At 48.8% G+C, this 16927-nt stretch overlaps 1 protein-coding gene across 1 annotated transcript in view; it reads left to right on the top strand.

Annotated features, from left to right (window-relative positions):
* LOC115100570 (mucin-2-like) overlaps positions 1–16682 on the top strand; it is a 102375-nt gene extending 85693 nt beyond the window's left edge. The window contains exons 14-16 of the mRNA XM_029619088.1: positions 573–581; positions 4660–5394; positions 14938–16682. Of these exons, the coding sequence (XP_029474948.1) occupies positions 573–581; positions 4660–5394; positions 14938–16556 (2363 nt within the window). The 3' untranslated portion in view covers positions 16557–16682. The remainder of the gene's footprint in view (positions 1–572; positions 582–4659; positions 5395–14937) is intronic.
* The last annotated feature ends 245 nt before the right edge of the window (positions 16683–16927 follow it).

The raw sequence follows: 16927 nt of genomic DNA, 5'->3' as shown, positions 1-16927 counted from the left end.
GTGTTAAGGGCAGTAACATTTACAATCCAAACCAAGCGACTGTCAAACCCATAACAAAATTACTGCTAGGAACATTTTTATGGGGTGAGCAGCCTTCCTGATAATTCAGTCAGTGCTGCTTGAACGGGCTCTGCTTTTGGACTTGGCCATGGAAGCAGTCCTGCGCCTTTTCCCTAATGTCCGTGTATCAGTACCCCAGACCATAAGTCGAGGGCCCAGCATCGACCGTCATCTGAATCCAATTCCCCTTCCTGACCTACGGGTACCAGTTACTAGGGATTTGAATTCATCACATCCGTTTCAGCAGTTATGCGCGTACCTCACCTACTTTCTAGAGCTCATGGGAAACAGAGAGTATGCGTACATTTTTAATAATGTATACTTGTATACTCCACATTTCCCCGCGTGTACTAGAAAGCCGGTGAGCTATGCACGGACCCACTTTACCCAGGTACAATCTTTTGAAAGTTTCGTCCCCAGGTCTCTGTAGGATAATCTTGCTTTAGCTTTTTACCCTGTATTTATAGTATATGAAAAATACTAATTAGTTTTTTCTTTCTTCTTTTTTTCAGCAAAGACAAGTAGGTATTTTTCCACCTGGAGAGAAAGCTGCAGGGGGACAGGGGCTGTGCTAGCAGCCTGGGCTGCCTCTCTCTCTGCCGGCTTAGAAGGGTTGCTTTCTTGCTTCTGGTGGCACAAGGCCTGATCCGGCTGGCAGGCTCTTGCTGGATGGACCTGTTCTCTCTCTGTTTCCCGCTGACGCTGGTGCAGCTGCTGGAAAGTCTGCATCCTTGCCCTCCGGTGCCCTGCGCTGCTCTAATCTCTTCTGGTTCTTTCTTCTCTTGGAAATGAATTTCGGGTGGGGGTGTCTCCACCTTTTTGGGTCTCTTTCAGTACTTTTTGGCTATGGTTAAGCTCGTGAGTGCTACCAACTCTATGGTAGCCAAATTGAGAATTTCAGACAAAATTCACTGCTATTGCCAGGAAAGACCTTTGAGTTGAGCAATACAAATAGGGCCCAGTACCTCTGAGGAGGTGAATGGTGGTGGTGAGGGACAGCCTGAAGAAGCAACTCTTGTAAAAGCAGACATTTGGGAGTGAGTAGGCAAAGAAAGGCAATGCTCATCATAGTCTTGAATGAAAAAGATATTTGGAGCATGCAGGTGCCCCATTAATGCCCTCAAACACCCAGGCACCAACATCCATGCCTGCCCTTCATCCCGTGCAGCTGCCCCAAGACCCAAATCCTTCCATTCCTGCTCTGTGTGACTCTGGGCTCCAGCACTTCCCTGAGCTGCTCAGCGGTTCCTACTTTCTAATGGAGCCATTTTGATTTACAAATATATGTTATTTGCTTCTGTTTATATTTAGTGCCCTCATCCAAGGCTCCTTACAGCAATAAATCTAAACAGGGGACCTGGGGACAGTGAACAGGCCAGCGATGCAGCCAGTGAAAACCTAGGTGGGGAGGGGCGGGGGCTCTTCAGCTTTCTTTATTTTCAGAAAGATTTATTGCGTGCAGGGTGCCAGTCGTATCTGTTTTATATTGTTTTACTTCTCTGTGAGTTGTTATTCTTATTGTCATGACTTGCCCCCAAAGGTTTTGAGGCGGCAGGTAATAAGAAATCAGTTAATAGTTATTACTAGTGAGAGTGAAGGCCAGCAGATGCTTGGAGCAGGGCCACCAGCAGGAAAACCTGCAATGCTATGAGATGATGTGCTGACAGCAGAAGAGGGAGTATGAGTGAGTAACACTGCCTGTGTGTGAAATTGAGAGAGTGCTTGTGTGTTTGTGTGAGAGAAAGAGTGCCTGTATGTGTGAAAGAGGGTGCCTGCCTGCATGTGTGCATGTATGTGAGAATGCCTGAATGCATGCATGTGTGTGTGTGTTAGAGTGCCTGCTTGTATATGTGTATGTTTGAGAGAGAGAATGCCTGCCTCTGTGTGTGTGTGTGTGTGTTAGAGTGCCTTCTTGTATATGTGTATGTTTGAGAGAGAGAATGCCTGCCTCTGTGTGTGTGTGTGTGTGTTAGAGTGCCTTCTTGTATATGTGTATGTTTGAGAGAGAGAATGCCTGCCTCTGTGTGTGTGTGTGTGTGTTAGAGTGCCTTCTTGTATATGTGTATGTTTGAGAGAGAGAATGCCTGCCTCTGTGTGTGTGTATGTGTGTGTGTTAGAGTGCCTTCTTGTATATGTGTATGTTTGAGAGAGAGAATGCCTGCCTCTGTGTGTGTGTGTGTGTGTGTTAGAGTGCCTTCTTGTATATGTGTATGTTTGAGAGAGAGAATGCCTGCCTCTGTGTGTGTGTGTGTGTGTTAGAGTGCCTGCTTGTATATGTGTATGTTTGAGAGAGAGAATGCCTGCCTCTGTGTGTGTGTGTGTGTGTGTATGTGTGAAAGTGCTTGCATGCATAAGTGTGTGTGTGAGATGCCTGCATGTGTGTGTACAGCAGCGGATTCACGATGTCAGACCGGCCCGGGTATTCGCCGCCCAGGCCGGCCCAGGACGCATCATCGTGGTCTGCCGAGTGCGGCTCTGTCACGGCCGCGCACAGCAGACCACGTGACTGGAGCAATCGGCCCACCGGGGGATGCCCGATCCTCTGATAGGCCAATCCGCCCCTGTTTGTGTATGGGGGAGAATGCCTGCTTGTGTGTGTGTGTCTTTGTGTGAGAAAGTGCCTGCTTGTATGTGTGTGACAGAGTGTCTGCCTGTATGTGTAGTGTGTGAATGTGTGAGAGTGCCTGTGTGCATGCCTGCATGTGCGTGTATGAGAGAGAGTGCCTACCTCTGTGTATGTGTGTGAGAGAGTGCCTTCCTGCATATGTCTGTATGAGAGTGCCTGCTTGTATGTGTGTGACAGAGTGTCTGCCTGTATGTGTAGTGTGTGAATGTGTGAGAGTGCCTGTGTGCATGCCTGCATGTGCGTGTATGAGAGAGAGTGCCTACCTCTGTGTATGTGTGTGAGAGAGTGCCTTCCTGCATATGTCTGTATGAGAGTGCCTGCTTGTATGTGTGTGACAGAGTGTCTGCCTGTATGTGTAGTGTGTGAATGTGTGAGAGTGCCTGTGTGCATGCCTGCATGTGCGTGTATGAGAGAGAGTGCCTACCTCTGTGTATGTGTGTGAGAGAGTGCCTTCCTGCATATGTCTGTATGAGAGTGCCTGCTTGCCTGCATGAGTCTGTGTGTATGTGTGTGTGTGAGAGACAGAGTGAGTGCATGCATGTGTATGTATTTGTGTGTGAGAAAGAAAGTGCCTACTTGTGTGTGTGTGTGTGTAAGAGAGGTTAAAGTTTGTGTGGCCTCCTCCAATGTACAGCAATTGCAGGATGACTGGAAAGCTAAAGTTGCCAAGTGTGGACCACGGGGGATATTTTTTTAATTCTTATTAGTTTTAATTGTTGAATGTGATGTGTCTGCTGTTTTGAAATATGTTATTGGTGGTTGGTAATTTTTTAAACATTTTTTAATGTGTTTTTAATTATTGGATGTTGCTCTCGACAGCTGATTTGACATTCTTTTTATTGGTATGATTGATGTTTTATATTTCTTGATTGTATTTGATGTTTGCTTGCAATTTCCAGTTCAGTTTTTGTCTGCACGTTTCTGCTTATATTTTATGGTCTCTTTATTCTGCTCTTGGTGAGAGTCTGTCTGTGTTCTGCCCATGTGACTGAGGTCAGGTTAACTTTGGGAATGTGCAGATCTTCTGTTTTTGTATTTTGATCAGTAGAGGAGGACAGGAAGCTCTCTTTTTCTTTCTCTAGTCTTGCGCTGCATTAGTCTGGCTTCTCAGAGTCTGCATGTTTCTGTTTCTAGTTTGTGGTCCCTTATTTTATATTAGATAAGGCTCTTCTGCGTGTAGTAACTGCATGCAGTTTTTGCATCGGAGTCTGTAGTTGTTCTCCTTTTCCAATAACAGTGTTAGAATCAAGTGTAATATTTTCCTAGACAGGGTTGCTGTTTGGATCCTGGGACTTAGTCTATTGTAGGTTTTCTGTATGGCTTCTAAGTGTCTCTTTTGCAGGGTTTTGTTATGTCAGAAGTGTCTGGCAGTGAGGGGTTGCTGTTTCGCTGTTATTGAGGTGACAGCATCATTTTGTTTGTATAGGTGGTACACAAAAATGTTTACATAAATACATTTGGATATATATTTTGTAGGGTGAAGGGAAATATCCTAATCCTGCTTTGCACCCATTGCTTGGTAGGGGTAGGAGGAGACTGGGGACAAAAAGATGGAGGGAATTGGTCCCTAGAAGTGCTCAGTTTTGACAGCAGAAAACATCACAAAATGCAACAGTTTATGTATTAATAATCTTTTGTAAGTAATCATTCATGCATGCAAAGCATTGCTTTAAATAAATTGGGTAATAGTATAATATTTCTCTGTCCTTACCTGGGGGGCAGGATCAATATGGGAAAAACATAAGGGGGGGGGGCCATACACAAAAGTTTGACCAATGCCCTGATTTGGAGGGAAGCAAAATTATCACCCCCCCCCCCCACCCCCCAACAAAAAAACCCAAGACATTTGTTGGTCTCTGATTTGGAGGAAGGTTTCAGAGATGGCTGAAGGCTATGGGGTTTCTGTGTGCCCCAATGAAAAAGAGCAACAGGGCTGCCCCGTAACCTGTTTGATTTCTGTTCCCTCCCCCCAGACGTGGAAAACTGCAGCCTGTGTCACCAGAATGCCAGCTGCACCTCACCGAAGCCCGGGCCGGGCGTCACCAGCTGCACCTGCAAAACGGGCTTCTTGGGCAATGGGATCAGCTGCACAAAACTGGCCTTATGTGCTAGCCAGCCGCCAAAGAAAGGATGCTGCCCCAAGGGCTTCGTCCTGGATCAGGGGAGGACGCCCGTCTGCTGCGTGGACGTGAACGAGTGTCTAGACAGCTCCTTAAACCATTGCGCCCCTTCCTCCAACTGTAAGAACAAAAACGGCTCGTACACCTGCTCGCCTTCCAACGAGCAGTGCGAGCCAGGCAAGCCTTGCGGCAAGGGTCAGGATTGTCTGCTAATCAGTGGCACACAGCAGTGCGGTGACCCCTGTGACTACTACACCACAGTGAACGGTGCAAGCAGACTGGCCACTATTAACTCCAGTGGCGTATTCCAAACTGATCAGAGTCTTGTGGGCTGGTACCGGTGGAATGGGACCTCGGGTAATACGATGAAGGAGGGCTGCGTTGGCCCCTTCAAATGTGGATCCGCACAACCTTTCAGCCTGGATGGCACCCATCCCGCCCTGGCAGACGGAATAGTGACCCAGTCCTTTTTCAGGAACAAAGTGAGCGGCTGCGTTAAGACTGGGTCAGTCCTCATCAAAGCTTGTCCAAATGGTTACTTTGTCTACAAGTATTCAGGCTCGGCTTCCTCTGAAGTCTACTGCACAGGTAAGATGTGTTGGCCAGTTTAATGTAATTTTACTTCTATCTAACAGAGTAGCTTTCTGTTACTTAAGAACAGTTTGAAGTGAGGCTGATAAGCAGGCAACGTAAGGTCTAGAAGAGAAAATGCAGCTTTGTTCACCATGTGTAGATGTGTGGCTGTGATCTAACAAATATCCTACATGAGGAATGGAGAAAGGTTAAAAAGAGGCAGAATCCTGAAAGTGTGTTCTATTGTCCTTACAAACCATATAAAAACTCATTTCTTATAGTCTCATGTATGGTGTTTGCAAATAAACTCATGGAGGGGAAAGCCGAGATGCACATCAGGTGAAGGGAGTATCAGATGGTGTGCAGGGGAGGGGGGGAGCGAATGTAATGCAACCCCTGGAGGGAGGGAGTCTCACTCATCACACAACCATAGGCATCAGAATGGGGTGGGCCATAGGGGCCATGGCCCCACCAACCTTTGACCGACAAGCACCATGTCTGTCCAGTGCTGATCAGGCCGCGACGACTCCTCCCCGCTCTCCCTGATTCTCCCCTTTCCCTGCCGCTTGATTGAGACAGATGCAGTGAGAAGGCTCAGAGAAGCAGCAGTAAAGCACATGGTTCCTCTTCACAGCCATGACCCCCCCTTCCTTGCTTCTGCTGCTGTGGGTACTTCCTGTTCCTGCTCGAGCTGCAGCTGCCCCGGGCTGCAGGACCGGCCTTCTGGGCTGCCACTTCCATCACCAGACCTGTATTGTCCTTAGAAGATTTTCACGGGAGGGGGGGGGGGGGGGGGGGAGTCAGACCACTAGGATGGGGTGGAGGGAGGATGAGGAGGACTGAGAGAGTTGGGGTCAAGGAGGTGGGGGTTAGTTGGAAGAGAGCAAGCGGAAGAGGTGGAGTCCAGAGGGAGAGAGAGTAAAAGGAGAGTTAGGGGTGGGAACAGAGAAAAGGAGGAGAGGCTGGGAGAGAGAGATGGAGGAGAGATGCTGGGGAGCAATAGTGAGTGGGGATGAGGGAGAGGAGAGGCTGAAGAAAGAAGAGGATGATGGAAGTGGGGTGCTGAAAGGGAGAGGAGGAGAGATTAGGGAGTAGGGGGAAGGGGATGGGAAGAGAGAGGAGGGAATTTCCTTCCTCTCAGCCTCCTCTCTCTTCCCCTGCTTCTAGCCCTCCCCTCTCTCTCATTCAGCACCCACCTCTCTTCCCATCCTCCTTCAGCCTCTGCTGTCACCTCCTCTCCCCTTGCCCTTCACGCCTGCCTTGTTCTATCCACTCAGTCTCTTCTCTCCCCACTCTTTCACTTTCCTCTTGCCTCCACCTCTCCCTCTCCCTCTCCTTTCTTCCCTCTTTCACTTCCTTTCCCTTCAGCCTCCATTCTCCTTTCCCCCGCTCTTCTCCCTCCTTCTGCCCCCTCCATGAAGGCACACGCCATTGTGCACCCAGTAAACAGGACCAGTTTTATGGATCCTATGTCGTAGGATCACGCAGGGGAAGGGGTCGCTGCAGTGCAACCCTCCTGGGGGATGGGGAAGACGTCTCCTGGCCATGGAGAGCAGGATGCCACCATCATCTGATTCGTTCCGGGGGCAGGGGGGGGGCCCTGCTCCTAGCGTCTGCACGTGGCGCTGCCAGTAGACACCAGTTCTGATTAAACTGGAAGGCCAAAGGAGCCGCAGGAAACTTCTGGGTCAATCCAAAAATAAGGCCTCAGGCTCTCAGCATTGTTTATGTGTAATTTTGGATTATGACTATTTGCTTGTGACCGTTCCAAACAATTGCTTGGAGGTAGCGGAATATATCATTGAATAAATAATAAATAAAGCAGTACGAACCGGGGATGTGCAATTGTTTGAAACAAAACAGGAACTTTTTTTTTTTTAAAAGAATAGCCACAAAAATTCCCCCATCGCCCTAGAACTTCCCCGATCCTCCCCGCCACATCTCTTCACTCCTAGAGTTGCCACCTGGCTCTGTGTCATCAGGAACAGGCTAATACAGTCCTGGTTTTACCCTAATGCATGCTGGGACTTGTAGTTCTGATTGTCCCGTTGAGTTCCCTAAGAAAATCAGAACTGCAAGTCCCAGCATGCAATAGGATTAACCAGTTACCATTGACATGGAGCCATGTGGCAACCCTACTCACCCGCCACCCCCTGACTCCCTCCCCGTTCTGACCCCCTTACTCTTTGGGCAAAACTTTCTTCACAGGGCAGAAGCAATCCTTGGTCGCTTCTGCCCTGTCGATGCTGCACTTGTAAATGTCACCAGCAGACTGAGGCCGCCACCATTGTTAACGTTTGCCATATGAAATGGCACTGGCCTGGCTCTGTAACTCCATTCAACAAAATGGTACAAGACTCAACACTGGCCAGTGACTGTACCCGGTGGGGAAGGAGCTTCTGGGTATTCCTTCTGCCTCATTTGGATTTCTACAAACCCATGGTGGAGTAAGAAGGATCTGGAGGAGAGGGGGGACTTCCAATTTTTACAGTGCCAGCAAAGTTTTGTATTTTTCCAGCAGGTTGGAGGGGGCTGGGACTCGTAGCTTCTTGGAAGTGGATGCGACCGTCGCTACCCGACGTCTCCACTACGCCCACCTTACCGCTTTGGTGACTCCCTCTTTGCCTGTTGGAGGTTTGGCTGCCGCGGCATCATCTTGCCGTTCTCCTCCGGCGTCCCTGGACTGGCTGGACGCTGCACTCCGCCATGTTTCCCAGCAGCCTAAGGGCGCGCGCGCAGCATGGCCCCGACTCAAGAACCAGCAGAGGCGCGAACCTCAGGGATGTCCCCCTGAGGTGACGTCATCCTCACCGGATATTTAAGGTCTCTGAAATTGCTAACTAATCGAGTTAGCAAAGGATAGGTTACCAGGGGCTTTCCTCCAGGTATTGGCGGATGGGATTCGCTCTCCACATACCTTGCTACTCTGCCTCCTCGGACTTGCCAGGGGTACCCGCTCCTCGGGGGCCTCGCTTTCTCTTTTGCTTTTCAGATCGCAGTCTGGAACGGGTACTCACTCCTCGAGGGCCCACATTCCCAGACCTGCTACTGAATACCACTTCTGCCAGGAAGTCATCGCTGCCTACAACACCAGTGAGTTATCATCTCTCTCTCAGAGCGTTCTCTGGAACCAGGTACTCGCTCCTCGAGGGCCTATACATTCCTGCTCCTGGGCTGCTTCTAAGACCCTATTGTGTGAGTGTTACCATCAAGGTTCTGCTCCTGAACTCTGCATACCCTGCCTACTCACTATATTCAGTTTCTCTACAGCTCAGTTATCCAGGATTGCTGTTCCAGTATCTGAGGGACTACAGCCCAGCCGGGCACTTCCAGCTCACTACTGCTACCTCTGGTGGTTCCATATACTGTTTAATAAAAGAACTAGTGTGTGTCTGTCTCCATACTCTGAGCCTGACCGGTGGTCCCTCTTGGGATCTTCCCCCGGGGGCGTGGTCATCTGCCACTGGCCCAAGGATCCACCCACAAGTACCACGAACACTAACAGATTGCTAACTCCATGGATCCAGCACAACTTAATGCCTTGCAGGCCATACCGGGCCTGGCCCAGCGCATTGTGGAGCAGCAAGACGCCTTGGAGAAACTTAACTTCAGCGTTTCATCAGCTACACACACAGAAGGTTCAAGGCACAGCTTCCAACCATGAAGGTCAGTTACAGGAGGTAACTTTAAAAACTGCTCTACCACTGGCGGCTCCTATCCGCTTTTCCGGTGAAATCCAGAAGGCCCGGGGCTTCTTAAACCAGTGCTACATGCATTTTGTCTTACAGCCATCTTTATTTCCTACAGCTCTTTCCAAGACCACCTACATCCTTTCATACCTGGATGGTAGGGCCTTGTGGTGAGCATCTACCTTGTGGGAGCACAAGGACCCCATTTTGCAGGACATAGAAGGATTTATGGACTTGTTTAAATCAGTTTTCAATGACCCTGCTCGTACTGCTGAGCTGTTTCTGCTTTGGTGGAATTGAAGCAAGGCAACAGATCAGTGGCTGAATTTGCCATCGAGTTCAAACTCTTGCGGCAGAACTCCACTGGGACCTCAAATGTCTCAAGACACTCTTTTGCAGAGGCCTGGAAACCCATTTAAAGGACGAGCTGGCTGCTTGTGAAACACCTGACTCACTGGATGAATTAGTAGCCTTGGCCACTCGGATTGATCACCGGCTCCGGGACAAGGTGAAGGAACTCTGGCCTAAGGTGTTACCTGGGTTAAAACAGGCTAGTTCTATATCCATACTTCGGATGGTTCCAGTAATTCTTGCTACTGATAAAGAAGAACCGATGCAACTTGGTCATGGATGTTTAACTTCCAAAGAAAGAAGATTTCAGGAAAAGTGCAGCCTTTGCATGTACTATGTTCAGCCCAGCCATAATGTCTCTACATGCTCCAGTTGTCCAGAAAACGGACAGGCCTAAGTCCTGCAGGAGGACTGTTCTTAGGCCATACCGCGCCGTCTCCTCCGCTTTCTCTTCCAGTCTCTTTGACTTATGGACCTGTCACGGTTCAGACTCTTGCCCTGGTGGATTCAGGGGCAGGAGGCAATTTCATTCTCAGACGTCTAGTGGAATACTTGAGGATTCCCCTCATCAAGTTGAGAGATCCACTACTGTTATCTTCCATTTATGGAGAGCCCTTACCGGGCGACGTGACTTGCCAAACCGTACCAGTTACTCTCCGCACCGGAGCTCTCCATACGGAATCGCTCTCCTTCTTGGTACTGGAAAAGGCCATGCACCCTATCGTCCTGGGGTTACCCTGGTAACAAGTGCACCAACCCCAATTTGACTGGGCATCCTTGGATCTCTCCCGCTGGGGCCCAGAATGTCATGGGAAGTGTCTTCAGGAGATCTCACCTATCATGTGCATGCCTACAACTCCAGTGATGCCAGGGCTGCTGCCCCAATATGCATCCTTCGGGGATGTATTCTCCAAAGAAGCAGCTGATATTCTTCCTCCACATAGGCCCTATGACTGTGCCATAAAACTGAAGTTCAACACTGAACCACTGAAGGGTAGGGTGTACCCTCTCTCAGCTCTTGAGAATAAAGCTATGTTGGAATACATTGAAGAAAATTTCCAGAAGGGCTTTATCCGACCATCAAAGTCGCCGGCCGGCGCAGGCTTTTTCTTTGTGGGGAAGAAGGATGGAACCCTATGTCCATGTATCGATTACCGAGATCTAAACGAAATCACGATCAAGGACCGCTACCTTTGCCGTTAATCTCGGAACTGTTTGACCGCCTGCAAGGGGCCAAGATATTTTCAAAGCATGACCTGAAGGGGGCCTACAACCTCATTCGCATTTGGAGCGGCGATGAATGGAAAACGGCATTCAGTACGCGAGACGACAACTTCAAGTATCTAGTAATGCCGTTTGGGTTGTGCAACGCACCCGCCATTTTCCAAAATATGATGAACGACATCTTGCGGGCTCTGCTGTATAAGAACATTGTGGTCTACCTGGACGATATATTAATTTTCTCCCAGGATTTGGAGACCCACATTGCGGATGTCAAGCAAGTACTCCACCGTCTTTGTGAACACCAGCTGTACGCCAAACTCTCTAAGTGTGAATTTCACAAAGACTCAGTGCCTTTTCTAGGCTACATCGTGTCAAAAGAAGGCTTCCAAATGGGCCCTCACAAACTTGAAAGTATCAAGAATTGGTCCCAACCTACCAGCCTGAAGGCGTTAAGGAGATTCCTGGGGTTCACCAACTATTATTGAAGCTTCATAAAGAACTACTCTTCTTTAACCATACCCTTAACTGCGATGACCCGCAAGGGTGCCAACGCTTCAAAATGGTTCCGCGTTCGAGAAATTGAAGACTGCCTTCTCCACAGAACCGTGCTCCACAGAACCGTGCTCCACAGACCCCCATCAAGCCCTTTATCATCGGTTGATGCTTCAGATGTGGGTGTAGGGGTTGTGTTAAGCCAAGCAGGAGACTCGAAAGCCTTACGTCCCTGTTCGTTCTTCTCACGAAGATTTTCTCCTGCCGAGAAAAACTATGGGATTGGCGATAAAGAGCTCTTGGCAATAAAGCTTGCATTCGAGGAATGGCGGCCGTGGCTCGAAGGTGCTCAACATCAAATAACCGTATTCCTGGATCATAAAAATCTAGTGTATCTCCATCACGCACAACGCCTGAATTACAGACAGGCCAGATGGTCCCTATTTTTTAATAGGTTCGACTTTGTGCTCAAGTTTCGCCCTGGAGATAGAAACAACAGAGCAGACGCTCTGTCACGCTCTTTTCACTCGGAGGATGTGCCTGATGAGCCACAGCACATAACTGACCTGAAGAAAATCCTCTTGGCATCTACCCAGTCTGTGCCCGCTGGTAAAACCATCATTCCAAAAAGACTTAGGAAGAAAGTGCTTTTTGGGCGCACGATTCCAAGCTGGCTGGCCATCCTGGCCAACGCCGTACCCTGCTCAAGATACAGGAGCTATATTGGTGGCCTACTATCAAAAAGGATACCTATTCCTACGTGGCATCCTGCACCAATTGTGCTAAGAACAAACCTGCTTCTGGACAACCATGGGGTCAGATGCAACCACTGCCAGTTCCAGATCGGCCCTGGTCGCACATCACTACTGACTTTGTAGTCGATTTACCTACTTCTGGAGGAATGAATACCATCTGGGTGACAGTGGATCGATTTAGCAAGATGGTACACTTCGTGGCGCTCCCTGGCATACCTTCAGCCTTGGAGCTCGCAAAGCTCTTCATAAAGCACATATTCCGCGTCCACGGACTACCTTCTCACATCATATCTGACCGTGGGTCCCAATTCATGGCACGATTCTGGAAGGCCTTGTGCAAGTTGTTCAACATCACTCTAGACTATACTTCAGCCTACCATCCGCAGTCGAATGGCCAAACAGAACGGATGAATTGTACTATGAAGCAGTTCATTCGAGTCTATGTCACGTCACGACAGAACTGGGCCAAATTGCTTCCATGGGCTGAATTCGCCATCAACTCTCATCCAGCAACTTCTACTGGATTTTTACCATTTGAAGTGGTTTATGGACGTTCCCCAACACCGCCACTTTCACTGAAACTCTCAGTGACATCCCCAGCAGCTCAATCCACTGCTGATGATATCCATAATCTGTGGGTTCAGACTAAGGACATGCTGATCAAAGCGAGTGACCGTGCTAAGAAATACTATGATGTGCACCATTCGCGAGCCCCAGTCTTCAAGCCAGGAGACAAGGTCTGGTTGTCAACCAAGCACCTCAGACTTAAACTACCTTCATCTCGGTTTGTTCCTCACTACATGGGACCATTCCCAGTCCTTCAACATATTGGCAATGTCACCTACCGTCTGAAGCTACCGCCTGGGCTCAACATTCATAACGCTTTCCACGTTTCACTTCTGAAACCACTCATACTCAGCGAATTTTCTTCCAAACCTCAAGATCCACCTGTCATCAATGCAGAAGACGACTTAGAATTCAAAGTCGAAGAGGTCCTGGATGTTTGTAAAAGAGGCAATACTTTGAATACCTTCTAAAGTGGGAAGGTTTCGGCCCCGAAGAAAACTCTTGGGAGCCTCAGACCAATATTCTGGACAAAGAAATACTTCGTCAGTTCCACCTCGCGCATCCTTCAAAACCCAAGCCTGGTACCTGAAGAGGAAATCGCCCTTTGAAGGGGGATACTGTTGCGACATTCGCTGCCCGTTACCTCTTTGGCGACTCCCTCTTTGCCTGTTGGAGGTTTGGCTGCCATGGCGTCATCTTGCCGTTCTCCTCCGGCGTCCCTGGACTGGCTGGATGCTGCACTCCACCATGTTCCCCAGCAGCCTAAGGGCGCACGCGCAGCGCGGCCCCGACTCTAGTACCAGCAGTGGCACGAACCTCAGGGATGTCCCCCTCAGGTGACGTCATTATCACCGGATATTTAAGGTCTCTGAAATTGCTAACTAATCGAGTTAGCAAAGGATAGATTACTACGGGCTTTCCTCCAGGTATCGGCGGATGGGATTCGCTCTCCGCATACCTTGCTACTCTGCCTCCTCGGACTTACCAGGGGTACCCACTCCTTGGGGGCCTCGCTTTCTCTTTTGCTTTTCAGATCGCAGTCTGGAACTGGTACTCGATCCTCGAGGGCCCATGTTCCCAGACTTGCTACTGAATACCACTTCTGCCAGGAAGTCATCGCTACCTACAACACCAGTGAGTTATCATCTCTCTCTCAAAGCATTCCCTGGAACCAGGTACTCGCTCCTCAAGGGCCTACTTCATTCCAGCTCCTGGGCTGCTTCTAAGACCCTATTGTGTGAGTGTTACCATCAAGGTTCTGTTCCTGAACTCTGCATAACCTGCCTACTCACTATATTCAGTTTCTCTACAGCTCAGTTATCCAGGATCGCTGTTCCAGTATCTGAGGGACTACAGCCCAGCCGGGCACTTCCAGCTCACTACTGCCACCTCTGGTGGTTCAATATACTGTTTAATAAAAGAGCTAGTTGTGTCTGTCTCCATACTCTATGCCTGACCGGTGGTCCCTCTAGGGATCTTCCCCCGGGGGTGTGGTCATCTGCTACCGGCCCAAAGATCCACCTACAACTACCACGAACACTAACAGAAGCAAAACAAAGGAAACAAAATTTAATTAATTTTTCTTTCATTTTATTTTAAAAACTAAGGGCCCAATATTTAAAGGCCAGCTGGTTAAGGAACTTAGCTGGAAAAAGCTTATCTGGCTAAGAAGTTACATGAATATTCAGTGGCACGGCTATGCTGCATTCGCGTAGAAGTCACCACTTAGCCGGATAAGTTTTCTAAACTTAGATGGATACAACTTATCCAGCTAAGTCTTAATATCGATACTTAGCTGGATACGTTTTCTGGCTAAGAAGAGACACCCCGAACTGTCTGCTGCTTGCCCCCAAGTTAGCTGGCTAGCCAGATAGCTGGATAAGTCACTTATCCAGGTATCTAGGGGCCACTGAGTTTACCTAAATATTCAGTAGCTCTAGATAGTCGGATAAGGCCCTAAATGAAACAAAGTGGAAAGTTTCATTAAAAGTTCCTGTTTTGTTTCAATGAAAACACATTCCTAGAAACTGCCCCTGAAGTCTCCCTTGGAAAATGCAAACCAACAGGGAAAACGAGTGCATTTGTACTGAGCACTTTATCACTGCTTTGTAGCACTTGAGCATGAGCGTTAAATTACGCACAGAGATTTCAAAGTGAAATCCCCATATACCCATTCCTTGCCCCTCCTAACCCCTCCTCCTTTTCCCCATGGATGTAAGTACGCATATTCTGAAATGTGCATTTCCTCCAGACTGGGAAGAGTGGGGAGGCAATTATCAAAACATGTTTTACAGTATAAGAGGTAAATGTTTGTTTATTCACAGAAAACAATTGGAAAATTGCCATGCCCATCAGACTGTAAAATAAAACTCACTTAAGTTTGAGCTAACCATAAAGAAATCGTCTTCCACATGTGCACTGAATATGCTGAATTAACTAAATGATGCTCCTGTAACGAGCTATGTTCTTATTTTTTTCAGGACCCGACCTGACCTCTAATGTCCAGACTACAACCCAGACTTCAACCACAACCACAACCACACCATCTACAACCCCAACTACAACCCCAACTATTCCGACTACAACCACAACCACATCCACCCTAACTACAACACTGACTACAACCACAACACCGACTACAACCACAACTACTCCAACTACAACCCAGACTACAACCACAACCACTCCAACTACAACCACCCCAACTACAACAACCACCATTCCAACTACAACTACAACCACAACAACCTCACCTACAACTCAGATTACATCCACAACCTCTCCAACTACACCCACAACCACCCCAACTACAACCACAACCACCCCAACCACAACAACCACCATTCCAACTACAACCACAACCACCTCACCTAAAACTCAGACTACATCCACAACCTCTCCAACTACAACCACAACCACCCCAACTACAACTATGACTACAACCACAACCAAACCAACTACAACTACAACCAAACCAACTACAACCACAACCACCCCAACTAAAACCACAACTGTCCCAACTACAATCTCAACCACATCCACCCCAACTACAACTCTGACTCCAACCACAGCAACCACAACTACTCTGACTACAACTCTAACTACACCCACAACCACCCCAACCACAACCACCCCAACCACAACAACCACCATTCCAACTACAACCACAACCACCTCACCTAAAACTCAGACTATATCCACAACCTCTCCAACTACAACCACAAACAACCCAACTACAACTATGACTACAACCACAACCAAACCAACTACAACTACAACCAAACCAACTAAAACCACAACTGTCCCGACTACAACTACAACCACATCCACCACAACTACAACTCTGACTCCAACCACAGCCACCACAACTACTCCGACTACAACTCTGACTACACCCACAACCACCCCAACTACAACCACAACCACAACCACCCCAACTACAACCACAACCATCTCACCTACAACCACGACTACAACCACAACCTCCCTGACTACAATCCTGACTACAACCACAACCACCACAACTAGAACCCTGATTGCAACAACTATCCCAACTACAACCACAACCACTTTACCTGCAACCCAGACTACATCCGCAACCACCCCAACTACAACCCTGACTGCAACCACAACCACCCCAATCACAACCCCAACTACAGCCACAACCACCCCACCTACATCCTTGATTACAACCACCCCAACTACAACTACACCTCCCTCTACACCACCCTCAACTACACCTAGCTTCACTACACCACCCCCAACCTCAAAGTCCTCGACTAAACCTACCCAAGCTACATCTGCTGCCACCCCAGTGCACTCTAGTACAGCTCCCCTAACTACACCTTTACCCACTACACCTCCCCCTACCCCAATGTCCTTGATTAAAATTCTCCAGACTACACTTCCCCCCAACCCACCCACAACTACAGCATCCTTGACTACACCTCCCCCCACTCCAACACCCTCAACTATACCAAGTTCTACGACATCTCCCGCCACACCAATAACCTCGAGAACACCTCCCCAGACTACACCTCCCCCCAACCTCCCCTCATCTACGCCTCAGTCAACTACACCACCCCTCAACTACACCTAGGTTGACTACACCACCCCCTACTTCAAAGTCTTCGACTGAACCTACCCAAGCTACATCTCCTGCCACCCCAATGCCCTCTAGTACAGCTCCCCTAACTACACGTTCACCCACTACACCTCCCCCAACCCCAAATCTCCAGACTACACTTCCCCCCAACCCGCCCACAACTACAGCCTCCTTGACTACACCTCCCCCCACTCCAACACCCTCAACTATACCAAGCTCGACAACATCTCCCACCACACCAATAACCTCGAGTACGCCACCCCAGACTACACCACCCCCCAACATACCCTCAACTACACCTCCCTCAAGCACATCACCCTCAACTACACCTAGCTTGAAACACCACCCCCAACCCCAAAGCCCTC

This window comes from Rhinatrema bivittatum, chromosome 11 (genome assembly GCF_901001135.1).
Source record: "Rhinatrema bivittatum chromosome 11, aRhiBiv1.1, whole genome shotgun sequence".
NCBI classification, from domain to species: Eukaryota; Metazoa; Chordata; class Amphibia; order Gymnophiona; family Rhinatrematidae; genus Rhinatrema; species Rhinatrema bivittatum.
Note: the sequence above shows the minus strand (reverse complement) of the source record. Positions and strands in the feature narration are given on the sequence as shown.